This window comes from Haemaphysalis longicornis, unplaced genomic scaffold, assembly GCF_048455015.1.
Source record: "Haemaphysalis longicornis isolate Haplotype H1 unplaced genomic scaffold, Haemaphysalis longicornis Haplotype H1 scaffold_6, whole genome shotgun sequence".
Taxonomy (NCBI): Eukaryota; Metazoa; Arthropoda; class Arachnida; order Ixodida; family Ixodidae; genus Haemaphysalis; species Haemaphysalis longicornis.
In genome coordinates, this window is record NW_027526407.1 from 40,112,615 (window position 1) to 40,139,114 (window position 26,500).

The window sequence follows — 26,500 nt, forward strand, 5'->3', positions numbered from 1 at the left end:
CCACTTGTCTCATCATGCCGTGCCGTACTCTTTCCTGTTTACCGGTTGTTTGTTTTCTACGCCCCTCACCTACCGCGGTGCTTCTTCCTACCAGCCATCTAGCTCCGCCATCCCAGCGTTACAGACGCTCGTACAAACACGCAGCCAACGACTGCAGCCTGACACACGGGCTAACAACACGGCCGCCCACACCGGACGGCGCGCATTAAACTCGCCGGGAAAGAGCTCCGGCAGCCTGGAAGGATGCTTCGCCGTCCGATTTGGGCCATTAGCTCTGCGCGCAGTAAGAGCGTATGAAGGCCGTGGACCACGGGGCCCCACCGATGACCGAGAGGCTCGGGCGTTGTCGGTTGCTACACAAGGCACGATTATAGGAACACGCTAACCATAAGTCTACTCCCCATTCTGCCACAATCTTGTTCTATTAATAACTACAGTCTTCCGTAGAATGCCTAAACGCGCAAATTTTTGTCTGTCTGTCTGTCTGTCTGTCTGTCTGTCTGTCTGTCTGTCTGTCTGTCTGTCCGTCCGTCCGCCTGTCTGTCTGTCTGTCTGTCTGTCTGTCTGTCCGTCCGTCCGCCTGTCTGTCTGTCTGTCTGTCTGTCATTCGGTTCAACCGCCAGGCTTTTTGTAAGAAGAAGGTGAGAAATATAGATATAGCACTGGCAATAAGGACTGCATCGTTTATGTGTACATAGATATACATATATATAAATTAAGTAAAAACAGGGACTCACGAGAAAAACATTAAAAAATAGAAGTTTACTGACGTTTACCTGAAGAAAGGAAGTCCTCTTCCTGAAACGTTAGTAAACTTTTATTGTTTAATGTTTTTCTCGTGTGTCTGAGTCTCTACTTACCTTATTCTCTAGCGCTCTACTTTGTGAGTTTTTTGTTTCCAGCCTATATAAATATATATATATATATATATATATATATATATATATATATATATATATATATATACTTATACATACCACACCTTCACAACGCAAATTGGAATGAGCTGCATTTATGAATGCAGGGATCAGCTAGGGCGAGCGTGTTCGAACGCATCTACTCCGCTTAGAACTAAGCGCCCATCCACCAGGAAGAAGTAAAAAGTTATCAAGTTATCAATACGCAAAGCAGGCTGAGGCTGCAGAAATAACGACAACCTCGAGCACGGCTTTGGAGCAACGTCGATTTTCAGGCACCGGATTCCGACGACCTCCTCTAGCTAGATGCCCCGCAAAGCCGGGCCTCAACGTCAACAGTTTTTTTTTTTCCGCGAGAACTCGCCTTCGGAAACCGGTGCTTTGCAATGCTCTCTTAAAATTACCTCCGTTTTTTTTTTTTCGACTTTTCATGTGGGTAAAGATTTTCGCAGCGCACATCTGGGGCGATGGTAAATACTAAACCGGGCAGCGAATGTCCGTTGTGTAGTCCGTTATGCTAACGAGAAGGGGGTGGTCTGAATTAGCCGCGTTCCCGGAATTGCGCCGCGGCGTGGAGGGAAAGACAAAGAAAAAGAAAAGCGGGAAGTTTGAATGTTCTTAAGCGTGGCTGCTCGTCCACGACGATGCGACTACTCGAAAGGAGGGCACTGTGTCTACGGGGATATGGGCACGAGGGTTATTTCAGAGGCCGCGGTGACCCCTATGCAAATGAACATTGCCTCCCGACCTCTTCACTTGATGTGCGCGGAGCAAATTCGAACGCGGGAGCCGTACGAGGCGACGCGTATGTTACTGGCCCTTTGCTTGTCTTACAGCGGGCGGAGCAGACGCGGGGGCGGAAGGATTAAGGCGGAAGGAGCTATAAGTGCGTGCCTGAGGAGGCCGTGTAAAGATTACCGAACTGTCATTTGTGACATTTGGAAGCTGAGGAACTCCGACGGAAGACGCGTTTTAATGCCTACGTACTCAGGGGAGCTTCGCCAACAATTTAGGGGCGAAGCACCTTAGGACCTCGCTGTGTCCGGGGCTTGGCGTCCGTGCACACAGTGTTGCGCATACGCGTGGACCATTGGATTGGATTGAAATGGATTGGATTTGGTTGAAATGGATTGGATTTGGTTGAAATGGATTGAACTGGATTCGAATGGATTGAAATAGATTGGATTGGATTGGATTTGGATTGGAATAAATTGAATTGTATCGGATTGGATTGGATTGGAATTGTATATACTGTACATGTACACACACGCGTTGTCACTCATTTACATGCGCGAGTGGACAATGCCACGGGTGATTTAGGGTAAGAACGATCCCCAGTGCTTCACCCACTCGTCATGATTCACTTCATTAAGATGCGTGAATTTTTTGGAATGCTTATTTAGTTCATTTTTGGTTCCTGCTTTATTTTTATTTTTGAGAAAGTAATTGTAGACCGCAAATGGGCTCCGTGAACACGACAGCGTTTAGCAAACAAGTGCGTATAGTTGGTCGGCAGAGTACTCAAGGTCCCGGTATGTTTCTTTTAATGTAACAAATAAACACTGAGTTCAGGTGGCGAAGTTTAGTGCGGAGCTTACCTGCTTGCTTATTTATTGACAGTCACGTATAGTGCTTTGAACGGCGTCACTTAAAGGGGGGACAATATATAAAGCATCAGTTTTATTTTCTAAGGTGCGTAGCAGAAAAAAAATGCCAGTTAGATCAATTGACCCGTGAACTGTCGTTGGAATCGTTTCAAGTGTGCCAGCAGGGAGAGAAAATTGCCAAAGATAAAAGCGATCGTACAAGAAGATAGTCCAACCTAGCGTCACTAAATAAGCTACGCTTAAGAGTACCGCCACTTCGTGCGCCCGGGAGCGTCTGGGGGCCATTTTGTTTTTGGCTTGCAGTGTTGCCATCTCTCCCCACGAAACCGCCTCCGGTTGTGACGGGCCGGGTGCGACCGGTCGCTCTAGCTAGAGCACTGCACGGGCCCGGGCCAGCCCGAAAGCCCGGCCCGACCCGGGCCCGTGCAGTGCTCTAGCTAGAGCGACCGGTCGCACCCTGCCCGTCACAACCGGAGGCGGTTTCGTCACAACCGGAGGCCGCCCGAAGTCGATTATTGGCGGGCCCGGGCCGGGCTCGGGCTCGACGCCGTGGGCCCGGGCCGGGCTCGGGCTTGAATTCATAGGCACTGCCGTTAATAGGTCCGACGTGAAGTGTAGGAAAGAGCATCAAAATGAATATTCTTAGTTTATTTTTGCGCGCTTCTTGCTGTTAGTTGTACGCATTATTTTAAAAACGTGTTTTGCTAGGTCTGATGGTCACTATAGTGAAATTTTAATGACATTTCTTGCACAGCATCAAGATTTTCTATTTTGTTGTATAACATACCAAAGATACGATTACAAGGAATTCCCAAGAGGGGAAGGACTTAATTCAGACATTCTGGAGCTGTGCACCTATGTCTATGTATGTACACGTGTGTTTTAGATATCGCACCAATCAAAATGCGGCTGCCGGGGCCGGGAATGAAAAACACATGCCAGAGAAACACCACCGCTTAACGACCACTGCATGTGAAGTACTTCAACGCGCGTACATACTCGTTGGTTCAAATGCGGATCACAAAATGTCAGCAATACCAACTTGTGGCCGAGACAACCACGTGAAGTTGCCAAGAGTCTGGTCATCAAAGGTGATGATGTCTCTCGTGTAAGAATACGAGCTATTATTACGCCGTTGTGGCGTGAACTGCAGACGGTGCAAGCTAAACTATGTGCCCTTTTAAACCCTTATTTTTTGCGTTTCAGTTCATGGCGTGCTTGTACAGACTAGATGATCCGTCTGATCGCCCGGAATATAATAAACATACTTTCTTTAGCGTCAAAGACCGGGCCTAGTTACACACGCGCGGGCCCTTCCTAGACCAAAAAATAAATTACCGGGCCGGGCCGGGCCCGGGCTTGAGATGGCGGGCCCGGGCCGGGCTCGGGCCAGGCTCACTTATGAATGCCCGGGCCCGGACCGGGCTCGGGCTAGGTGTTAAGGGCCCGGGTCGGGCTCGGGCTTCGCGAAGCGGGCTCGGGCCGGGCTCGGGCGTTAAAATCAGGCCCGTGCAGTGCTCTAGCTCTAGCGTCCGCGCAGCAGAGAGAGAGAGGGGGGAGAGGCCCTCAGAGACAAAATGGCTGCGCCCATATGTAAACAAATATCACGTGGTGCCGACCGACCAATGAAAATGCTGGCGGCACATAACAATGAGCGAAAAGAGTGTCGATACTCTAAAAGCCTTTATTTAGTAACGCTAGTCCAACCGTTTTCTCGCCACCTGGTTCTAACTTTACATACGGAGGTGGCCACGCTGAAAGTAGCAAACCAAAATCCCGGGCCATCTCCACTAACGTGAAACCTGGGGAGGGGCAGCATGCAGTGCATTCTTGGCGCTTTGGCGTTTTTGTCGACGGAGATGAAACCGTTGGGAGGAAGAGGAATACAGCATTGCTGGAAAAGACTTTTGTCTTTGAAGCACGAAGATCTCTAGAGCGAGGCGTAAACGAGTGTCCCTGTGATTCTTTAGTACGCGTTACGTTCTAGCGCGAGGAGTAAACGAGTTTCCCGGTGTTTTATTACCGTGACTACACGAGGCAACGATTACGACGACGACAGGAGACGCCAACAGCCACAGCCACTAAGGGGCTTCGCCCCTGAAGTAGTTTCAGCCCGTGTGAACAAAAATTAGACGTGCCTGCTTTGCTGCGCAGGCCGTGGCATCCGCCATGCGACAGTTTTGTCGGGCCTGTGATAGGGAAAAGCGCATAACCTAAACACCCCCAAAAGTATACCTTAGCAAGGCTGTAGTGCAGGTTAGTTGGGTCATGATCTTGAAGGAAATTCGAGCGGCGCCAAGAAACGATGACACGGGGGACCATTGTAAAAGACGTGGGTGTACGCTGCAACTCGAAAAAAAAAACAAAAAAAAAAAAACAGGCTCCTGAAACGAGCCTCGCCTAAAACCAAGCGAGTAAAAAATTATCAGCACACCGTCAGTGTTTTGTGAAGTGATCCAACTTTTAGATAGTTTCCTTTAACCCTGTAACCTTGTGCAATCACCAGTTATTGCCCGATTGCAATTTCCTATGTTCTGTGAATTTTGTTTTCATGTTAAGGTTATTAATTTGCTTGGACTCTCCAAAAAATAGAAAGTTTGACGTGAGCGCCAATCTGCATTTCTTCGTGTTTTCTACCACTGGGGCCATTTCTTTGCGCCGTTCGACTTTCCTTCAAGGTAACTTAAATTATGAACTCGCGTCCCGACGCCACATCTTGGGGCGCTTCAAGCTCAGTTAAACCTCATCTTCGATGTCGACCTCCATCAAAATTATGGTAAGTAGAGGGGCTTGTTTTCTACTGCACGTTAAAGGGGCCCTGAAGACAAGATACAACTTTGCTCCATTTGAAAGAACTAGCTTTTGATAAGCCACTGAGATTCATGCCAGCCATGAAACACTTTTTAAACTGAGGAAACGCCAGAGATATTGAGACACTTTCAAATTTCGCGCCACAGTGACGTATTACGGGCAGCAGGGATGTAATATGGGCCATCATTAGAACATAGCTAAAAACGTGTTAACAGCCCGTTACCATTCTTGTAATGCAATCAAACGAAACTAGAGGACGCGCTACAGCTGCCCAGACAATCGCAAACAAGATTCTGTGACGTCATGAAAAATTGCCGGAGAGTGGCTGTGGAGCCGGCACTGCCTCTACTGTTTTCCCTAATGTCTCCACTATTTTTTTTTTTTTTTTGAAGTTTACGATGCAACTGGTAATAGTTTTGTCAGGACAAAGCGTGCTTTAATGAACCAAACTTGTATTTTGTCTTCATGGCCTCTTCAATGAGCGTACAAAGTGTCACAACAGAGTAATCCATGAAAAGAGGGCGGAAGTTTTGAAAAACACAGCGCCGCCCGAGCAGAGACGAAATCAACCCCTCGGCGACGACATCGGACGAACGAGGCCGAGTCGGAAATCCAATTCCACGCATCGCGTATCGCTTGCCGCAATCGTTTTACGGGCAGCCGCAGCACGCCTTCGTTCGCCCGTTCATATTTCAAACCCATTCGACACGACGAAGAATATCTCGGCGAACCCTTGCCGACTGTCGGCGTTCAAATTTTCCCGCGTCACTCTTCCCGAGCTGAATGCGCAGCTGGAGGCGACGACGGCACTGTTGTTGAAACACACCCCCCAAAACCGAAGTGTTCGGAAACTAAAAGAAAAAAATAGCGGCGGCAGCACCAGTCTGTTTACCACGCAAGCATCAGCGAGGTACATTACGTGTCAACATTTTTCGTCGCAGAAACAAACCTTGGTCACTTCAGGCAGAAACTGAATGCAAGGGGAACGAAGACTGCTTTATTTGAAATTCATGGCGCCCTGGTTCTTTCAACGACAAAAATAAAGCCGCCTAATGTACAATACACCCTCCTTATTCTTTAGAATCATCGCTTTAGCCGACGACCTTCACGCTCCCAACTCTAAGACCGCGGAAACGAAATCCCCGCTTTTAACGAAGTACCGGTTATAACAAAGTTTGGTTTCGGTTTTGAGAACTTCACTTTAGCAGGGTGTTTACTGCACTGTGACGCTTTCGTAAAGCCAATACAGTTCCATCAAGCCGCTTACTTAGAAATGCGTAGCGATCGTCGACGCCATCGAAGATTATAGCAATGGAAGCCGCGGTACGCACTGGTTGCTGCGCAAAACACCCTGGCTCTCAGGTGAGTGCTGTGCCTCAGGGTGAAGTCATCACTCCCTGCGTCACGCCGTCCCGTCTTCATTGTTGCACACGGCGCTCCGATGGTGACGTAACGCTCCCACAGTGCGCAGGCGCGGTGCCCCCGCTGCTTCACAGCTCCCGTAAAGAAGTTCATGCGTGAAGCGTGTTTTTGTGCTTTGTTTCTGACGCGCGTACGCTTCGACCTTGAGCGGATTATACTCGATGAGCCACGTGACGCATCGCAGCCAATGGAAATTTAGGTGCCGTTTCTCTGCTGCAGACGCCGACACCGGTTTTTTCGTTCAATGAGACATTAATAGTTTTCGCATTAATAAGTCACTGCCAGTCCAACCGTGCACACTGATCTTATTCGAAACACGACAATATAAAGATTTCTCAGCACATCTAGTACAGTAAACACTAAACCCGCGATATAACGAAGTCCTGGGGACGAGGAATCCGTTTCCTTATAAGCGATAGTACGTTAAAAGCGGCAAGGATTTGCTCTTTATGCGATGCAGTGGAGTCACGAAACACTTCGCTAAAGCTACATTTCAAATAAAGCGATTTCCTTGTAGCTGGGGTTAGCTTAAGAATTTATGTGAGTTTAAGCCAAAATATGCATCGCAGTCTCTTGAGAGAAGCAAGACACTCGTAGATTCGTACACACTCTAATAAGTTTCTTGCTATCTATGCTCACCGAAATGAAGATACCGCGGTATTCGGGAAACCAATGGTCTCAAAAGCCCGTATGGGACGACGCATTGATACCCACCGTTTCCATTGCTAGCCGCACTTACAAACACCTAGAAACCGCCTGGTTCATTTATACAAGCCCGATTTCGAGCGCTTTCAGTGGTAATGATAGCGGCCAAATCTTCAGATAAGGCTGAATGCTCCCCCTCTTTTGTTTAATCCAATCGAGACATTTGAGTTATGTTTCTTCGTATCATTTCCTCAGTGTATAGTTTAATCTCACACAAACGACTTGGGCTATCGTAGAACGGTTGACGGACAGCTCACAAAGAGATACCGGGACCACATGGTACAAACTGCTCTAAAGCGCACGAAAAATAACACGAACACTAAATGACAAGGGAACCACTGTGCTTTAAAGTCGGTGGCCAACGCAGCGAGATAAGAACGTTCGCGAAACGATGCAAGACGGGGCCCCGGCCGAGTGAGCTATATATAAAACACGCCTCTCAAACACGGAGAGAAGATTTTGTCAGAGAGAGGGCGAGGAATGGGGTGCCCTGTCGAAAGCGAGTTCTCATTTCGGGAACAGAACAAGTTCATTTATTCAAGCCGAGTGGATGGCTATCGCGGAGGGATAGCTTAACCTATCTCTCTGCATCACGCGATGTGACGTGGACGCTCTGCCTGTTCAAGACCAGTGCGCAGGTGGAGGCCACAGATTCGCGGACCGCTTGTAAAGACGGGTGAGGCCGCGGCAAAAATAAGCGTGTGGGTGGGCGTGGTTCGCTACGCTCGACACGGTTACCGTACTGCGGGGATACGTCATTCATCATCTTTCTCGCAGAGATTTTGGGGATGCGGACGTGTGTCCATTCCACTAGGTCAGGGATTGCGACGTCGTGGAAAGTACTATTACGCGTGCGTTTCGTAGCAGTCGTCACAGCCCATGATGAGTTTTCAAAGTTTTATTACGAAGCGTACAAACATTGAACATGCTTTTAAATGAAGTTACAGGGTAAAGGTTTATGTTTTCGTTGAATACATATGATGCGAAGGGGCAGATGACTTTCACCGTCTCATTTACCAGAGGACGAGGAGGAAGTTTTTGAAATTATAAAGGAAATTTAGTTGCTCCTTGTAGTTCCGCAATGGCTCGGAAAGTAGCGCACATCCAAATGTAGCCAGGCAGATACCAAGTAAACAGGGGAACTTAAATTTCGATGTGATAAAGTATAGCATCAAATGACCGTGCTTCCACCGAGACTTTGCAATATCGACGCTGAGCTTGCATGAGCCAGACATTCGCACGACGCATACACCTGTATTCGCATACAGAGTACATGTAGTATTGTGATACTGCCCACGCAGTAGGGGCTGTTGTCACGATATTAAAGGTACCCTGCGTGCGAATACAGGTGCATGCGTGGTGCGAATGTCTGGCTCATGCAAGCTCAGCGTCAGTCTGGTAAAGTATTGCATCAAATTACAGTACTTCCTTCCAGACTTCGCAATATCGACGCTCAGCTTGCACAAGCCAGACATTCGCACGACGCCTACATCTGATTCGCACGCAGTGTACCTTTAATATCGGGACCACAGCCTCCACTGCGTGGGCAGTGCTTCCTTGGAGATTATCCATGGGCTTCAGCATGGACCCTTGGACAGAATGGACAGCTCAGTGACGGCCTTCAAACGTTACAGCACCCAGACAGCGAACGGCTTAATGAAACCCGAGTGCAAATTAGAAGACCCAATAAGGCCTACTTTTACCTCGTAGGTGGGACGCCTGGCTATTTGCCCGGAAATCGGCGCACGCCTCTGCTCTACTTAGCACCCGCGAATTAAATCACAACAAAGCGGCCGGGGACCACTGCCACGCCGGCAACAAGGCTCCCGGGGCCGCGCGTAATTATTTCACCAGGCGTTCACCTTGGAGGAATTTCCGAGCGGCCCAGAGGAAAGCCGTTGGCGGAGGTGTTCGCGGCGTGCGTGCGTGTTCGACATGTGCGCCTACCAGTGTAAGGCCAGTGCGTTCGCACAGGGAGGAAACCGAACGTTAGTTACCTCCGGTGTATCGCACTCCGCAAGAACGGCCGGATGCAAAGAGGGGCTTCGCAGTTCGCTAATTATTATAACGGTGAAGGCCATAATTGCCCATTGTGTTGTACTGAACAGAAAGAGAGAGAGGCCCAGTCTAAAGTCACCACAGGAATACCGCAATAACCTAACAAGAATTCCTGTCATACGACAAAAAACTCTGCCGTAACGACAGTCAATTTTCTCGACGACAAACATTCCCGTAGTCACAACAGAAGTGCCATTTACGCTAATCTTCACAATGGGCAATACTATTCAAACCACGTGCAACTACTGATGGAACATCAGGATCGCGACAAGATAGGAATTGTGAACGATGTAACATCAAAATCAGGACATGAATACTACACACGACAGAACAACAGAATCACGACATGACAAGAATAGGACGACAGTACGACACGCGAAAATACGAGAAACTACAGAATTTTTTCTTGTCTTTTTCGGCAAAGAGAGAGAGAGAGAGAGAGAGAGAGAGAGAGAGAGAGAGAGAGAGAGAGAGAGAGAGAGAGAGAGAGAGAGAGAGAGAGAGAGAGAGAGAGAGAGAGAGAGAGAGACTTTAATCAGAGTCTCTAAGTGTGTTAAGTGAGTCTTTAAGAGACTTCAGAGTTTTTAAGTGAGTCTTTAAGAGTCTTTAAGTGAGTATTCAGAGTCTTTAAGTGAGCATATATGTGGTCGGGGTCTCAGTCCAACACTCCGCTGGTATACGGCCAGCTGTCTTCGCCCTTTCCCTATAGCAAAAGCTGCGTTTTAGGACAGGAGCCGGCCAGCAAACTCTCCCACTGCTTGTGTGACGGGTCGGGGATGGGTGGATGATCTGGGTTAAGTTGACGATCCCAGAAAATATGGTACAGTGTGCCTGGGGCTTGGCAGTGAATACACAGGGGACCATAGAGAGTAGGATGGGTGGTGCTGCGTTGACGTCGTATCGCGTGAAATGGAGAACGTGACGGTGTGTGAGTAGGACAGCTGCACCGCAGCCACGGGCACACGTGATTAGGGGAAGCTGTACTCTGAAGTGCCACCGGACTGCTTGCCGAAGCAATTCGCACCAAAAAACGAAGAAACGAAAGGGAATAAAAATGAAACTGCCCTTCGCCTAACGACAACTATGGTTGAAACGCTCAGTTTTCTCGTGAGGGATTCGTTCGCCGTCGTTGGGCTTGTAGGGATTCACAGAGCTTTAGGGACCCGACGGTCGCCGAAAGTGGGACCAAGAAAGCTGCGCTTTAAATCCAAATAATCTGACCGTATCGGAATGGCGCGATCGAATAAACGTCGGGTTCGTAACGCGAGAGACCCAGGTTCGATACCAACCACGGGAAGCGTATCTTTTTTCTTGAGGCACCTGGTGTGCTTTCGCTAATCGTCATCGTCGTTTTGTGAAACCTATTGTGCAAAGTTGGCTTTCCTGCACTGTGTTTTTGGGACAGGACGGTCGCCATCAGTAAGGCATAGAAAGCTTCGCTTTAAAAACCTGCAAACGCGATGTAGCGCAATGCATGATGAGGATTGGCAGGGGAAGACAGAACGCTTTCACCTGCAAGGAACTTTTCTTCTTCTTCTTCTTCATCATCATCATCATCATCATCATACTATCTACGCCCACTGCACGGCAAAGGCCTCTCCGCCGGATCTAGAATTATCCCGATCCTGTGCTAACTGCTACCAATTTATCCACGCAAATTTCTTGATCTCATCTGCCCCCCAACTTTTTGCCGCCCCCAGCCCCGTTTGCCTTCTCTAGGGATCCACTGTGTTGCCCTTAATAGCAACGGTTGTCTTGCCTTCGCACTACATGCTGTACCCCACGAATTTCCTCTTCTTAATTTGTACTAATATGACTTTAACACGCGTTTGTTCCCGGACCCACTTCGCTCTCTTCTTGTCTTTTAATGCTACACGAATCATCTTCAGCTCCAATGCTCACTGAATCGTCCTGAATTTAAGTTGAACCCTCTCAGTGAGCCTCAAAGTTTCTGCCCCGTAGGTGAGTACCGGCAATACGCAGCTGTCATACACTTTCTTCTTCAGGGACAGTGGTAGGCTGCCATTCATTAAGTGAGAATGCCTGCCGAATTAACTCTACCCCATTCTTATCCTTCTAATTATCTCTGCCTCATGTTCAGATCCGGGGTGCAATGAACGTAAGTGCCCTGAGTGCCATGAGTGTAAGTGCCCTGAGTGTAAGTGCCACTCAAGTGCCCCGAGGAGGTTTTACTGTAGTAAACCTTATTGAGGCTCGATCTGCTTGAAGCAGACAGCTACCGAGCCTGCGAATCTGCGTTTGATCATAATCTGTAAAGCTGACGCAGACACAGCAGCGCGTGACGTCTCTAGGTGCGGGCTCAGGAAGGAAGCGGTCAATGACGTCGCGGTTTATGGCTGAAATAAGGAAGGAAGACAGGAGACGGGGAGACCGCGACGGAGCGAGGCTCCGCTTCCGCAAACGCCGCAAGGGAAGCGACGGGTAATGCATCAAACAACCACTTGTCACGGCGCTCTAAGTAAGAGTAACGGGTGGTGGCTTCTAACAAGAAAACGCACTCTCTTAGAAATCTACCCCGCTCCCCCTTTTCCCAAGCGTATTCGGTGGCGCTGACGACTGGAAAATATAAAGAGACGGGATTTAGTGAAGCCGGCTGCAAAATCAAAATTGGACTCCCGCAGTCCCACCTCCGTAATTTTTTTTCTTCCGGAATGAAGGAAAATAAGCGGCGGTGTGGAGCTATTTTTGGGGAAGACTAACACCCGGTGTCGTACGTAACTCAAGTTTCGGTTCGGTATTTTTTTTTTGTATCTGCGCTGTGAGTCGTGAACGACAGCGACAAAGTAATTACAACGTCACTAGATGTAAGACTGAGGCATGGATACGTTTGAAGTGGTTAGTTTATAGTAGTTGATACGTATAGGATAGCAAACAATCAAATTCTGCACTTAACTTCGATTCCTTCAAATAGCAATGTCACGATGTTTCCGCTAAACAATAATTTTCTCTTGCCTAAAGTTCGCACTAATTACGCCAAGCAAACCGTTCATTTTTCAGGTATTTCTTTTTGGAATACTTTACCTTTCGAACTTAAAGCATCCCGTTCCTTAAATGTAATTAAAACGAAGCTAAAAATTATATGTAATCTAGATAGACTGATTTTTCTATTTCATAATTGTTTATTGTTCACTGTGAGTTGCTTTCTGTAATCACTTGTTTTTGTAATGACAGTGTGTTTTTCTTAATTTTCAATTGTTTCTGTGAGATTATAAGCGCATATTGACACTTTCTTTACCTCAATTGCAATTTACTGAAGTTATGTTTCTTTGCTATGTACATTAAAACTATTCCCACTTCTACACTGTACAAGAGTTCCCCTTACTGTCTCCGACTATGAAACCTCGTTCTGTATATCTTGCACATGTTATGTGTATTTCGTACAAATAAAGCTTTTCTGATTTCTGAGTTCGTGCTTGTTAAAAAATGGCAATAAGAGAACAAGAAGAACTGAGCGAAAAACAATTGCTTGTTCGTTTGTTTACAAGTAGCGCTACATGTTCGCTTAGCGGGCTTCGGTGAAGCTTGAAGTGGTAGCAGTGTTGCTTATTATCATATGAACATGCCTGGATACATACAGTCGAAAACGGGCGCACACAGATTCAAGGCGGAAAGACAGAAAAACGAGGTGAAATAAGTACAAGAAAGCTGATGCTATCGATAAAAACAATAAAAGAGGTCGAAAGATTGTTTGGAATTTCTCCAACTCAGAAGCCTAAATAGGCGTCAAATCATTGTAAGAGAAACGACTTCCTGCTTCCGCATACAGACAGTACGCGAAATCTTATCAGGCTTGAGCACAATGGTAAGAATTGAGCTTCACGGCGCGAAAACAGGCCAGGGACAACAAGAAGAGCGGCTACAAACAAGCGTTCATTTCCAGCTAGTTTTAATGAAAGGGAAATACACAATTAAATACACATTCTATCGCAACGCCTACTAGAAGGCGAAGGAGATAAGTGCATAAGATCGCCGTCCATCGCATTGTCAAAAAATGAGATTAGTTATTTAGGCACCAAATTGGTGATTTTCCAATGACTGTTCGCTGTTATTTTCCTTGTTTCTGCGTCTGCCAACAACAGGTTTTAATCTGTTTTGTAAACGTGGCTGTTTCGCAGCTATGGTATCGGTCATGACGTTGTGATAGGATGTGTGTCTAAGTGTGTGTTTCCTTTTTTCATTCAAATTAGTTGAAGGTCGACGCTTGTTTGTAGTCCATCTTCTTGTTGTCCCCGGTATGTTCTCGCGCTGTGCAGATCATGGATTACCAACTAGCCGGAACCATCACAGGTAAAAACTGCTTCAACATCAATTTTCAACTTAAATGGTCTTTCCTTCAGCCAGGAAAAGGCGCAGCACAAATGGATGGCGTCACCCCCTGACAAGCGAGGAAGGACAAATTTCGACGTGACAACGTAACTGCCAATTTAGTCGCGCGCAGCGTTAGTTGGACACAACCTCGTCTCGCTTAGCGTCGTCTCGTCACAGCCGGTTACGCGAACCTACGACGACCTCGACGCTAACTCGCGTCGCACAACACCGTCACGGCGAATCTGCAGCAGCGACCCCGACGAATCCAGTTTGAGCCGACCCGACTTGGATTCGTATACGTGCCTCCGGACTTCACGGACGCAAACTGCGACCTGCTGGCGTGTCATGTCACGCCCCCTGTCGGGCGCGAGCGAGCAAGCGAATTAGCGCGGAATAACGAGCGGAGACCGCGTCGTGTCCTGACATAACGGCTCGGGACCAGTCGTGAGAAGATACGCACTTCCTCGAGTTCGCTGAGTTCTTTCACCCCCGGTTGCTGGCTTCTCCGCTCCAGACGTGTTGGTTACAACTTATAAATGCCGGCCCACTGATGGCGGCGCTTCAGCGAGAAGGCATGCTTCGACTTACAGGGCAACGCGAGAGGAACCCACTCCGCTAAACAAACAAAAAAAAAAGAATTCACGCATCTCCACGAAGTGAATCATGACGTGTGGGCGAAGCACTGGGGATCGTTCTTACCGTAAATCACCCGCGAGAGTGCTTACTGCTGCTAAAACGATTTCCAATCCAATTAAATTTAATCCAGTCCAATCCATTCCAATCCAAGCACAATTCAATCCAATGCTCTTCGTGCATGCGCAGCACTGCTCTCTAGGAGTTCTCTCTCTCTAACCTTTTGTGAATTTTTTGTTCACAGATGTTTCGATTTACACGGTGCTGTGCGTCTTTCTCTCTCCCCCCCTCTCTCTCTATCATTTTTTCCGTGAATTAGCGTTGGTAGTTATGGTATTTGCTTTTTTGCCGCGTTCTGCAACCTTTCAGGCGGTTTGACAAAATACACATATTCGGTTTATACTGATGGACGGACATCGCAAGGTCCTAAGGTGCTTCGCACCTAAAAAAATACCGAACAAGGTAAAGTAGAAAAGAGAGAGAAATGAGAAAGAGGGGGAGAGAAGAAGAGTGAGGGAGTGAAAAAAACGCGGCAGAGAAAAGAAAAGTGCGAAACACGAGCTGGAGTGAACGAAATCGCGAGAATCTCGGCCACCACAACTCCTTCCTCGGGCGTTGGAATTCAACGCTTTTTTGTTCTTCGCCTCGTCCCCCGCTGCTGGGCTCATTTTATTCCGCCGCACTGGTTACTTACTCACTTTTCTTTCTTTTCGCCCTTCTTTTCTCCCCTGTATCGCAGCCGTCCTTCTTATAACGGCCCCGGGACGTTTTGTGGCGGTCTCTAGCAGGATACAGTTCGCTGCCGGGCGTTTGTTCGGGCTGCTGCGTCTAGCGTTCCGGGCAGAGCGATCCAGATCCGATTGAGTTGGAATTCCTCGGTTGGCGGTTTGCGGAGTCGCGCGTTTCGTTCCGCCCGACAAGGAGGCAGCTTGGATGGCGATCTTTGGTTAGCCGCGTCTTTAGCTGGGGGGTGTATCTAGATACAAGCGAGCACACCGGTGATCGCGATGTCGCACACCTTTTTTTCTGGTTCTGTCTCGCCAACTTATCGCTTATCGGTAAAGTTACACCGTAGAACGTGGGCACTTTACGAACGCACTGCCAGTGTCGGGAAGTGAGGTTAAAATAACAGGAAGAAGGAACGGTACCCAAGGGAGCACCAATGGAATACTGCCAACTTACTGTGAAGATGGCCTCGAAGTGTCGTTTTTTGTTGTGCTACGCCCATCCGATGCTTTTATTCTATAGCTCGGAAATAATCTAAAGGCGAGGCAAAACGCGTTAGGACTCTTTAGTGATATAGGTTTTCCCTTACGTTAAACCTTGAGGCGGCAGAGTTCAAAAAAAGGTGGAAGCAACCAAACGCCTGGTGCAAGGTTTTCCCAACCTATGCGCATCCAAAGTTCGGAATGAGGGCATGCGTTTTACGCTATCGCTTGCTGCACTAGACGCCATACTATAGGTATACGCATTACGCAACCATTTCAATATTCGCGCTATCCAGATGACATGGTTTACATAGCGGCTGCAAGGGAACTTCAACGCTTGCGGCAAAGCAGCGCTCGTTCTACCGACGCCTGCTTTTGAGGCCTGTATTTTTTTTGCGCCAGGCGCCATTATGACCTGCAGAAAATTAGCCTAGTTATAATGAAATCCTCGGTACAGGAAAGTGGATTCGTTATAAGCGGCTCTTCGTTAAAAGGGTTATGATATGCTTTTGCAACTTCAGGGGGACAAAACACTTTCGATGAAGCGAGGTTTTGAGTGAAGTGATTTCGTTCTAACGAGGTTTACTATACCTATGTTCACGAAAGCGTTGGCAACTCATTTCGAGCTTGAGCTGTGCATCCACACAAAAAGGAGCTGCAGCACGTGGCAAGCACGTGCCCGAACCGCTGGTCGCCGTGATCGTAGAAGTGGACATTCAGGAATTTTTAGAGGTTGCTCACTGAATTGGGATCTTGGCACTGTCATCGGCAGTAAGTATCTCGTAGCCCTAAACCCACGAGATTGTTTCGTCCTAGCGGGTTCGATTCCCTATTCAAGGTTTGCAGTTGCACAGATAAATGTATTTAAGAAGCCCAGGGAAGTTTAATTGAAAAAAAAATTGATTTTTCCAAAGTTACCAGCTTTGACGCAATAAAAACAACAAAAAACTGAAAATCACGTTGCGTGAAACAAAAAGGGGTAAATTTCGATATTTAGTTTCAGGTGCGTTTGCCTGGCAGTTATAAAAGAAAATAACAGTATACAACACAAACAGTTCGAGACGTATGTTTTCTGCACCCCAATTTTGTACGTCAGCAGATTCTTAAAACGTTAGCAATTAAAAGGTGAAGCCTTTTAAATATCATTAATGCTGACGATACACCTTAAAACTCATTTTTTTCTTCCAAAACAAATTTTGCGTTTACATTTACTGTATTCGATTAACCGAACGTTATAACGTAAGCTTTTGGATCGGAACGGAAACTTTCAATGGCTGAAATAACAGGTCACAGTAATTTCAACACAAATGCTCTCAAGCAGCCTATACATTATTTTAATGCCATGCCATGTCAAACAGTTGAGCTCTTCCATCCCATTGAGCCCACTGCGCCGCTCCCTTGATAAAAAATTCCCCCGCATTTCCCCGAGGGGGAGAATGTGAAAGTGCGAATGCACGGTTGTCGGCCCGCTTGCGGCGCTTGCGCTCGGCCCCCGCAGCCCACCGCCTCGCCGCCTTCTCTTCCATCTCTTCCATCGGGTTTGTAGTATCACGTGTACACCACGCAGTTATCAAGCCGCTATAACGCCGCTGAGTCGCCAACGCACGCCGCTGACGACGTAGTTTGAATGCGTTAAAGATATAAGGCGCGTCACTAACGCTGATATCACGTCGCGTCCGTGGCTTGGTCGGTAGAGCGTCGCGCTGCAGCCGCAAAGTCCGCGGATCGAAACCTGGCGCCGGATGCTGTTTCTTTATAGAGGAGCACTGCGGACGCCGACGCCGCCGCCGACGCCGGCGGTGGATGGTTTGGGGTCGCTTATTCGCACTTAAAACTTTCACTGTAGCATCCTTATGGTTCTCCAATTTTCCGTAGCTTGCACTTCAAGCCCCGCGATCAAGGGACCGACCACGAGTGCTGTTAATAATTGGTATGAAACACGCTAAGCCCGCGATGATTCTACGTAGCTACGCTGACGGAAAACAAATGAATCCCAGAAATGTTCCCCAAAAGAAGAAGAAGAAGACTTTATTTTTCAGCAGACGTTGTTACAATCCCTGCTGAAGGGGCAGGAGCTAAAGGCATTGAGTGCCTGACGAGGGCTCCTGACTTTTGTTGCAGGTACACAACAGTAAGAACAGTTCCGATCAGTTCGCGTACAGTGCGAACTGTATCTACCATACATGTAAAATAAAGTTTACGGAAATTAACCGGTGTTACAAAAGATAAAAAAAAACTGGCGAAGCTTGCACCAAGTCGCGCAAGGCTTGAACAGTAGCGAAGCTGCAGGATTTCTTTCTACGTGAACACTGAAGGACACATCACCGCGTATTTGTACAATTCTGAAATTGTTTATTTACATGTTGCGTCGTCACTTTACACTGTGCTAAGTAGTAGTAGTCATCCTCATATGCATCAATATCGTATTGTTCGTCATGCCAAGCATTACATGCGCGGCGGCGGTAGCGCTTGACGACAGCTGGGGCGCAGTGGCGGCGCGTACGTGCACGACGCATGCGCGGCGTTCCTGGCGTCGCGTCAAGGTTCCGTGGAGCAGATGTTGCGCCGGCTGTGGCGTTGTTGGTTGCTAGGCAACGGGAGGCGCTCCTCGGGGTATTCCACAGTGTTCCTTTGTTTGCTAAAGCCACTGCGAGAGCCCGTGACGCTCGGTGGCCGCTGCGAGGCATGCGCTCACTAGCGCTCAGAATTTCCTTGGTATTTTTAACGCATTACGCGCCGCTCATAGAAGCCAGCTCCAACATAAAAGCGCTGTGACGCAATTGATTGATTGATTGATTGATTGATTGATTGATTGATTGATTGATTGATTGCGGGGTTTAACGCGCCGACGCTACACAGGCAATGAGACGCGCCTGTAGAGGACTCCGGATTAATTTTGTCCACCTGAGGATCTTTAAAGTGCGCCGAAATCCGAGCACACGGGCGTTTTTGCTTTTCGCCTTCATAAGAAAAACGGCCGCCATGGCCTGGAATCGAACCCGCGTCCTTGGGCTCAGCAGCACAACGCCACAGCCACTGAGCCCCGGCGGCGGGTCGTTGTGACGCAATTACCTCCGAGACATGGGCACTCCTTGAAATAACAAAAAAATGCTCCTGCGGCTACAAATCAACCAACCAGAGAACGAGGAAGCTGACTATCGCATAACCCCAGCGGCTGGTAGCAATTAACCGGCGAGATTGGGGGCACGGTGTAATAGCATTCGCACCCCTCTGGTGTACTAAACTGTCAAACGACCCCCTTGGATCACAAAACGGGCCCGTTGACTGAACGTGAAGCGAGACACGGTGAAAGCCTTCAGAGGCGCGCGCCAGCAACGTACGATATGCGGGCGCCTAGGGTGGTCACCGAGTAGGCAGGTAGATGCTATCACCGGCGCAGGCAGGTCGAAGAAAGCCAACTCGTTTGCCGGCGAATGGCCTCCAGCGATCGCAAAGAAAGAAGGTCACTCGGGCTGAGAGGCAGCCCCGCTTTTTTCCCCCTTTCTCTCTCGCTCTATCGCCCTGCTTTCCTCGCAGACCCAGCGGCTCTCGAAAGGATACTGTGCAACTCTGCTAGCAGAGTAGCCACAGTTGTTACTAGGGCTCGTTAGCGCTGTCTTTTGCAAACAAAAAGAGGCTTACTTGCGAAGTGGTACTGAAAAAAGAAAAAAAAAAAAATGCACGCATCTCCACGAAGTGAAGCATGACGAGTGGGCGAAGCACTGGGGATCGTTCTTACCGTATATCACCCGTGAGAGTGCTTACTGCTGCTAACACGACTTCCAATCCAATCCAATTCAATTTAATCCAATCCAATCCAAATAGAATTTTAATTCAATCCAATCCAATGCTCCTCACACATGCGCAACACGGCTCTCGGGGAGCACTCTCTCTCTCTAACCTTTCATTTTGTTCTTGTTAACCTTTTGTGAACATTTTGTTCACAGATGCTTCGATTTAACGGTGCTGTGCGTCTCTCTCTTTCTCTCTAGCCGTTTGTGAATCTTTTGTTTACAGATGTTTCGATTTACGCGGTGCTATGTGTTTCTCTCTCTCCATCTCTAACCTTTTATTTTGTTCTTGTTCACCTTTTGTTCACAGATGTTTCGATTTACGTGGTGCTGTGCGTCTCTCTCTCTCCCTGTATCTCTGTCTAACCTTTTGTGGACCTTTTATTTTGTTCTTGTTAACCTGTTATGCACAGATGTTTCGATTGACGCGGTGCTGTGCGTCTCTCTCTCTCTCCCTATATCGCTTTCTAACGTTTTGTGGACCTTTTATTTTGTTGTTACCCTTTCGTGAACCTTTTGTTCACACATGTTTAGATTTACTCCGTGCTGTGTTCCTTTTCCCACCGGGCACAAAATAAAGTTCTTCTCTCTGTCTCTCTCCGTGCTGTGTGTCTCTCTCTTTACCTCTATCTCTTTCAAACCTTTTGTGGACCTTTTATTTTGTTCTTGTTCACCTTTTGTTCACAGATGTTCCGATTTACGCGGTGCTGTGCGTCTCTCTCTCCAACCTTTGTGGACCTTTTATTTTGTTCTTGTTAACCTTTTGTGAACCTTTTGTTGACAGATGTTTTGATTTGCACGGTGCTGTGCCGTGAGCACGGACACCGGACAAGCCTCGGCCTTAAAGGCCAACTGCACTCAAATTTCACCTCGGCCATATTTATTTTTCATGCGTAGTAAGTACCCCCAAATAAGCTGAGACACAAGTGGTAGCCCCATGAAACGCCTCGTTAATCAGTCAGAAGCGTTTAAAAAAGCTCCGCCGCAGACCACGCTGCACCTGCCGGCGGATCGCGTAAACAGCCATGACGCGCCTGTGACGTTTCAGCCGACGGGGGCTTCTTCCTCTGGCCAGCCACGCAGTTGGAGAACCGGTCGAGCTCTGCTGCGCACGCTTCACCCATGTGCTGCCCCGTGCGCGCGTAGAGCTTGCGCGCAGAGCTTGCGCGCAGACATTCCCCCGAGCTGGTGACCGTCCGGCCGCTCGCTGGACGGCTGCAACGTCACTGCAATGGCCGCGTTCTCCTCGGTTTCGGTTTCAAAATCGCCGATTTTTGCAGACCGCTTACGGCGTCCACGCGCGTATTTCAGCTGTTGTATTTTGCATGCTGCTTTCTTTTTAAGCAGACTATACGAAAATAGGGTTTTTAAGAGGTCGAAATTTTGAGTGCAGTTGGCTCGCCCCTAAAGAAAATAAACTATGGAGTGGGCGTTTCCCTGGTGGGTAGCAAGGACAGGTCGTTGGGTCGGAATGGCGGGGTCACGTGCGTTCAGCGGAGAGGTGCGGCGTGCCTTGCATCTCGTCGTTTTCTTGTGTTGGAATACTTTGACAACCATCGGCGAGAATTTACGCTGTGTACCTCCGTGCTCGCCTAGGAAAAATTCGTTGTAGCATTTCGCTCGGCGTACACCACATTTGGTGTAGGGTTCTGTGGCGTACACAGAACCCTACACCACATTTTTCATCTTTTTTTTTCTAAATCTTAAATGCTACCAGAACGTAGTGAACCAGCCCATCCAGTCCTTAGAATACGGGGCCACAAAATACCTCAGCCACAATTTACTGTTCTCTGCCCATCAGATAATTTGGAAACCTGATGAAAAGATTTTTCTCTCTTTCCCGAGTCTTGGCGTGCTTTAAGCGCTCGATTTACGTTAATTGCAGCAACGTAGGGGCTCAGTTTCCTCAGTTTTGTCTACTGTCTTCTGTGGCGTACGCTGTTATAGCCTTAGGAGTGACTGAGAAGCTCGGTAGAAATGTTAAACCACCTTTCACGTAGACCTCGTTCGCGAGCGTAATGACTAAAAGATTGCCGACCAGGTTTAAAGATGTTCTGCAGCTGACCAAGGCACGTCCTGTACTTCAGCCCATTTGCGAAGCCGCGAACACAATGTGTGACAAACGACCTGTGGCTGACAGAGGTCATAAAACGGAGGAAAGATACTAGGAGGAAGCATGACGTCAGCCGTCCTGCCTTTGCGCGCCAATTTCCTCTGGCGGCGCATATTCATTTCCTCCGACTCTGGCACGTATCAGGGCACTGCCCTCGCTCGTCGTAGCTTTTAGTGATTACGGCCGCCGCAGCTGCAGACGCGGCATCGCCAAAGGCGCCACAGAACGGATATCTCCTTTCTGTCGTTGTAAAGATCTGTTTAATAAGCCTTGCGCTCACCACTTTTAGGAAAAATTCTTTGGGGCGCTTACGTCAGCTTACGTGCTTTCACTGTGAAAGCGTGGGGATACCTATCAAACGCTTCTTTGCTGCTCCATTGTACAGTAAAAGCTCGTTAATTCGAACTCGGTTAATTCGAACTTCCGGTTAATTCGAACTTACGCCCTGGTCCCGGCACAGCCCTGTATATTTCAATGGGGGAAAACGCCCGATCATTCCAACGCGTCGGTATCCAGAACTGTTAATTCGAACTATGATCCCCCGGTTTCCATAGCTCCTCAAAGAAGAAGTCGGCCCAGAGTCCAAACCAAACCATATTTACCAGAGATGCAAAACAACTGAACAGAAAAACAACAGCGTGGCGCGCGCGCTTCGCTTCTGCAACAGCTTATTTCGGTTCTACAAAGGGCGCCGCGCCACCTGCGCCAGTGCTCCGGCGCATGCCAGTATTCTTTACGAAATCGCCTGCCTCAAACCTGTGCTAGCGCCTCATGCGCGATAACGAGTCGAGATGTGGCTTCTTTAAGTTCTGCCAGCGCAGTGTGGCGAGATCTCCATTCATTCTAGCAATTTTATGGTTCCCTTTGAGTTCGAATTAACGAGCTTTTACTGTATTTTTGCCTCTTCGCTTCCGTTCGCTTCGCCTTTTCGCGCGAATTGCTTGGACAGACTCCGTTACTGCAACACCCTGCTTGCGCTGCTTGTTTTGGCGCGAATTACTGCGACAAGCAGACTGGTAACACAAGCCTCAGGTTTCCCAGAGTGAGTGTTTCGCGAGGCTGGGATGTCCCCGTTATACTCACGTACCGTCACATTCAAATTTCCCGCGTCACGCACCGTTCGAACTTTTGTTCCCCCGCTGCCAACATGCGGAGTTAGCGCGTCGGTAATGCAATCGGCTCCCACCCCGGTTGTGATGCCCGAAAATAAAATGTGTTTTCATTCACTCTATTGCTGTTGTTGCTATTGCTGTACCGGACAGCAATAGCAACAACAACGACGGTTTTTCGCGAATCAGTGCATTTAAGGCTTTCGCCTCAAAATCAAGGAATTAAGTTCTGAGCTTCTATTACTGCGAAAATTGCTGCCGCCGACCCTCAACCAGTCGAAAGCTACATCTCACGCCTGAGAGCAAGCGTCCATGGGAGCTGCGAGCCGAAGCTGACCTTTGACACCAACTGCCCATCCTGCTACACTGCCGCCTCACGGCACGGGAACACGCTCGAGCGCGCGGCCCTGAACCTCCCCACGCACCAAGTAGGTCGAGTTAAGTGATGCTGGGTTGGCTGCGATTATTGGTTTTCGCTTTTTGTTTTCTGGGAGTTATCACGGCACGTTGTCTTCACGTCATAGTGGTGCAACGACTACAGAGCCCTTTTTAGCTATGAGGTGTCTGAAAGCACGGAAAGCTTCCTTTTCATTCGCGCGCACACTGCAGCATACTTTCGCTTCATCAATGCAGGCCGCATCGTCAATTCAACCCAATCGGCTGCCCGTCTCGCGCTGACAAGCCGTGCGTAGCATACAGGACCGAACAGGCAGCGCACGACCGAACTCTTGACTGGGGCATTACTTTCTTATTTTGTGTTACTATGCCTCAAGATTTTGACGTGACGCCCCTTCTTATAGCATCTTTTTTTGTCACAGCGACGGACTGATGGCTCCTAATCAGGATAATACTTCCGGCGCTAGTTAACAATCAGTAGTATGGCACGTTTACAAAATCTTGGTACTTTTTTGTGACAAAACAAAAAAAAAAACTGCATTCAGTGTCTCGCGTAGTATTCTTCTCTATAGTTTATGGCACCATTTTCTTAACTGGTTGGATTCGGATGCCCTGCTGATAATGTGCTCTCAGAGACATTGTAGTCCCCGCTTGGTGACACTCTGCCTTCAAAACATTGTTGTCAATGGCGACCGATTCTCCGTCAACGCAAAACCACGGAGTTGGTACACGTAACAACGTCTCGTTAACACCGGCGATGCCTTCTTTTGCCGTTGTTAGAACTCGGATGTTTTGCAAAGCGTCATCACCAGACCAACTTCCTCCCGTAAGGCTCTTCAAGACTGATGGAGGGTGATTTATGAAGCCGTCATGTGACTAATGCCGGCTTGTCACCCATATACTTCTCATTCAGCATTTTCAGTTGCAGACCGACTGCCGTGGCAGAAAGAGTTCGGTCCTTATTGAGGGAATAAGTAATACACTTTGACAAAATTAGTAGCACATTCGGAAAGTACAGAAATGTTCGTCTCTTGCCGACTGCAGCCTTCATACTTTTGTCCCGCCTTTCCTTTTATCAGCCGAAGCAGCAGAGGAACCACTCAAATTTACTTCACGGGAGTTGTAAGTATACTGGCTATCAAAATGAGCGAATTAATGAACAAGCAGATAGGATTGTCACGTTTATAGACTTCACTTTTCAGTAGCCGTCTACCAAATCTTCCAGCTGTATATCTCGGACATGACCGCAGAAAGGAAGGAAATGTGGACGGGTGATCTTGCATTTGGAAAAACGAATGTGTGAATGCCTATTTATACAACGTGAGATTCATCGTGTCGACGGTTATTCAAGATGTGCGAAAAGCTTACAGTAATGACCCTCAGATTATTTCGAAAGTCGAGGAAAATAAAGCGGGGATGTTTCACTCGCACGGTGATATATATTGTCGCCCCAAGGTAATCCATTCCTTACAAGGTAGCCAAACAGTCGAAATTGCGCCCACAAGTAGAATCTCAACATTTAATTAACAATTGTCGGACGCAGACTGCTTATGACAGCCCTCGCGCCCCCGGGCGGACGTGTAACGGTCGAACGGTGTTAAAAAATCAGAAGTAGATTGCAGCAGGATGTTTCGTAGTGTATATTCAGCATCCCGGTTCACTTTCCAGCAGGTTACCCGCAAAGGCAACCTGATTTCGACTGAAGACGATTCCCACTCGGTGCTGGCAGGCCCGACTACTGCAAACGTTGGTTGGGCTTTCCTAATTAAATGAGCTTGCGGTGTCGACTTTTCCAAAATTTCATTCTAGTTTGCGTAAAAACAGAGATTCTCACCTGACCAAGGGAAGATGCTAGAAGGAGTAATCCGAGCAACACCGCTGGTGCCGCAGAGGCCATCGCAGCTACGGACACGTGCTCCATCATCGCGGCGGAACCAGGTTGGCGCGAGTTTGTTGTGTCCGGCGGTTGTCAGCTTCAACGAGCGTCTTCGTTCGGCGTGCTTCGACAACCCGCCACCGCATTCTAGAGGAATCCGGAAACACAACGACGGGCGCTCGCGCAAGGGAATTCTTCGCCCGTACGTCGCATCCTCTCCGCACTGTCAAACACCGGACCGTAGCACACGGCCATGAACAAACTGAGCGGCTAATTACGCACTCTCACATGGCTGCTGGAAGTTTAAAAAATCAGGTAAGTTACTCGGATCATTCAGCGTCGACGGCCGAAGGGTTGCAGACGACGTAGCGCGCAGACGGCATATGCGGGTCTCACTTCCTATCCCGGCCGACACAGTTTCGCCAAAGGCGATGTCGTAGACACGCTCTCCGTTGCAGACGTTGTCGCCTCGTGCTTCCTCCACATCGGCGACGACCCCGAACGTGGCTGTTTCACTTTTTCCTTCGACGAGGGGATCACAAGAAAAAAAAAACAAACTCGTTCACTCACAAGCACACTTTCCGTTAGGACAAAAGCACCCGCCGCAACAGGGTATCGGAGGTCCCGATCTGGAACGAAGGCTTCTTGAGGACCGGCAGTGTCATCCAGTGGTGCTCGCTGAACGAACACATGGTGATGCCATCGCTCGCCGCCTTGCCGATCGCCTCGGGCGGTGTGTGCCACACTTCCAAGGAAAGAAGACCACGCGATGTCACCGAGCTTCACTCGGGACTGAAGACGCTCGGAGCGCGGTAAGGCAGCGGCTACGGTCGGCGCCAGTTTCGCCGAGCTGCCAAACCGGTAGCGCGGGCTCTTTCTTCGTACCCTCCTCCTTCTTTCTCCACCGTACTCTCCCTGCCCGCATCAGTGGAGAGATAAAGGACACCGGCGTGCTTTGCGCGGGGAAGGGAAAGAAGAGAGGAGGAGACGGACGGCGGGGGGAGGATGCCAGAATGTAACAGAGGGGTTCCCCAGCATTCAAGACCGCCTGCATGCCTGCTGCCCATTGCAGAGCGAGCGCTTTTCCTCCTCCGGTCTCGCAGCCTCTCCCTCCTCATCCTGGCAGAGAAGAAAAACATGTCATTTCCCTCTTTGCAACTCTTTCCACCTGCGGGTCACGTTGTGTGGGGCATTGTGTCAACAGAGAGCGGGAAAACTTTGAGTAGCCACCGCCATCTGGTAGGGAGAGGCGAAGTCTTGTAGGTAGCGGTGCGCGCGAAATTTCAAACGTTCGACTTCATACCGAGTGAAAATATGTGCGTAAATTGTGAGGTTTGTGTGCCAATAAGCAAAAATCATTGCCCCGCTAGTCTTCATTATGAGCTTGACACGCGAGATTTGGTTATGAGTGGCCAAATACGTTTGTTTTTTTATTGTTTGACGGTTTACTTTGTTTTCGCGGATGTTGTTTAGCCAGGATCAAAAGTTTACGGACCAGAAAAATGGCAATTTTAGGTTATTTCTT

The 26,500-nt window shown here is 48.5% G+C and overlaps 1 protein-coding gene across 3 annotated transcripts in view; it reads right to left on the reverse strand.

Moving 5' to 3' along the window:
• The window catches only part of Ptp10d (Protein tyrosine phosphatase 10D), a 202,879-nt gene extending 177,021 nt beyond the window's left edge, over nucleotides 1-25,858 (reverse strand). The window contains exon 1 of one of the 3 annotated variants that reach the window (XM_077674048.1): nucleotides 24,934-25,858. In XM_077674048.1, the coding sequence (XP_077530174.1) occupies nucleotides 24,934-25,023 (90 nt within the window). In that variant the 5' untranslated portion in view covers nucleotides 25,024-25,858. The remainder of the gene's footprint in view (nucleotides 1-24,933) is intronic. The other 2 variants (XM_077674047.1, XM_077674049.1) reach the window with 2 other exon arrangements.
• Between the last annotated feature and the right edge of the window lie 642 nt (nucleotides 25,859-26,500).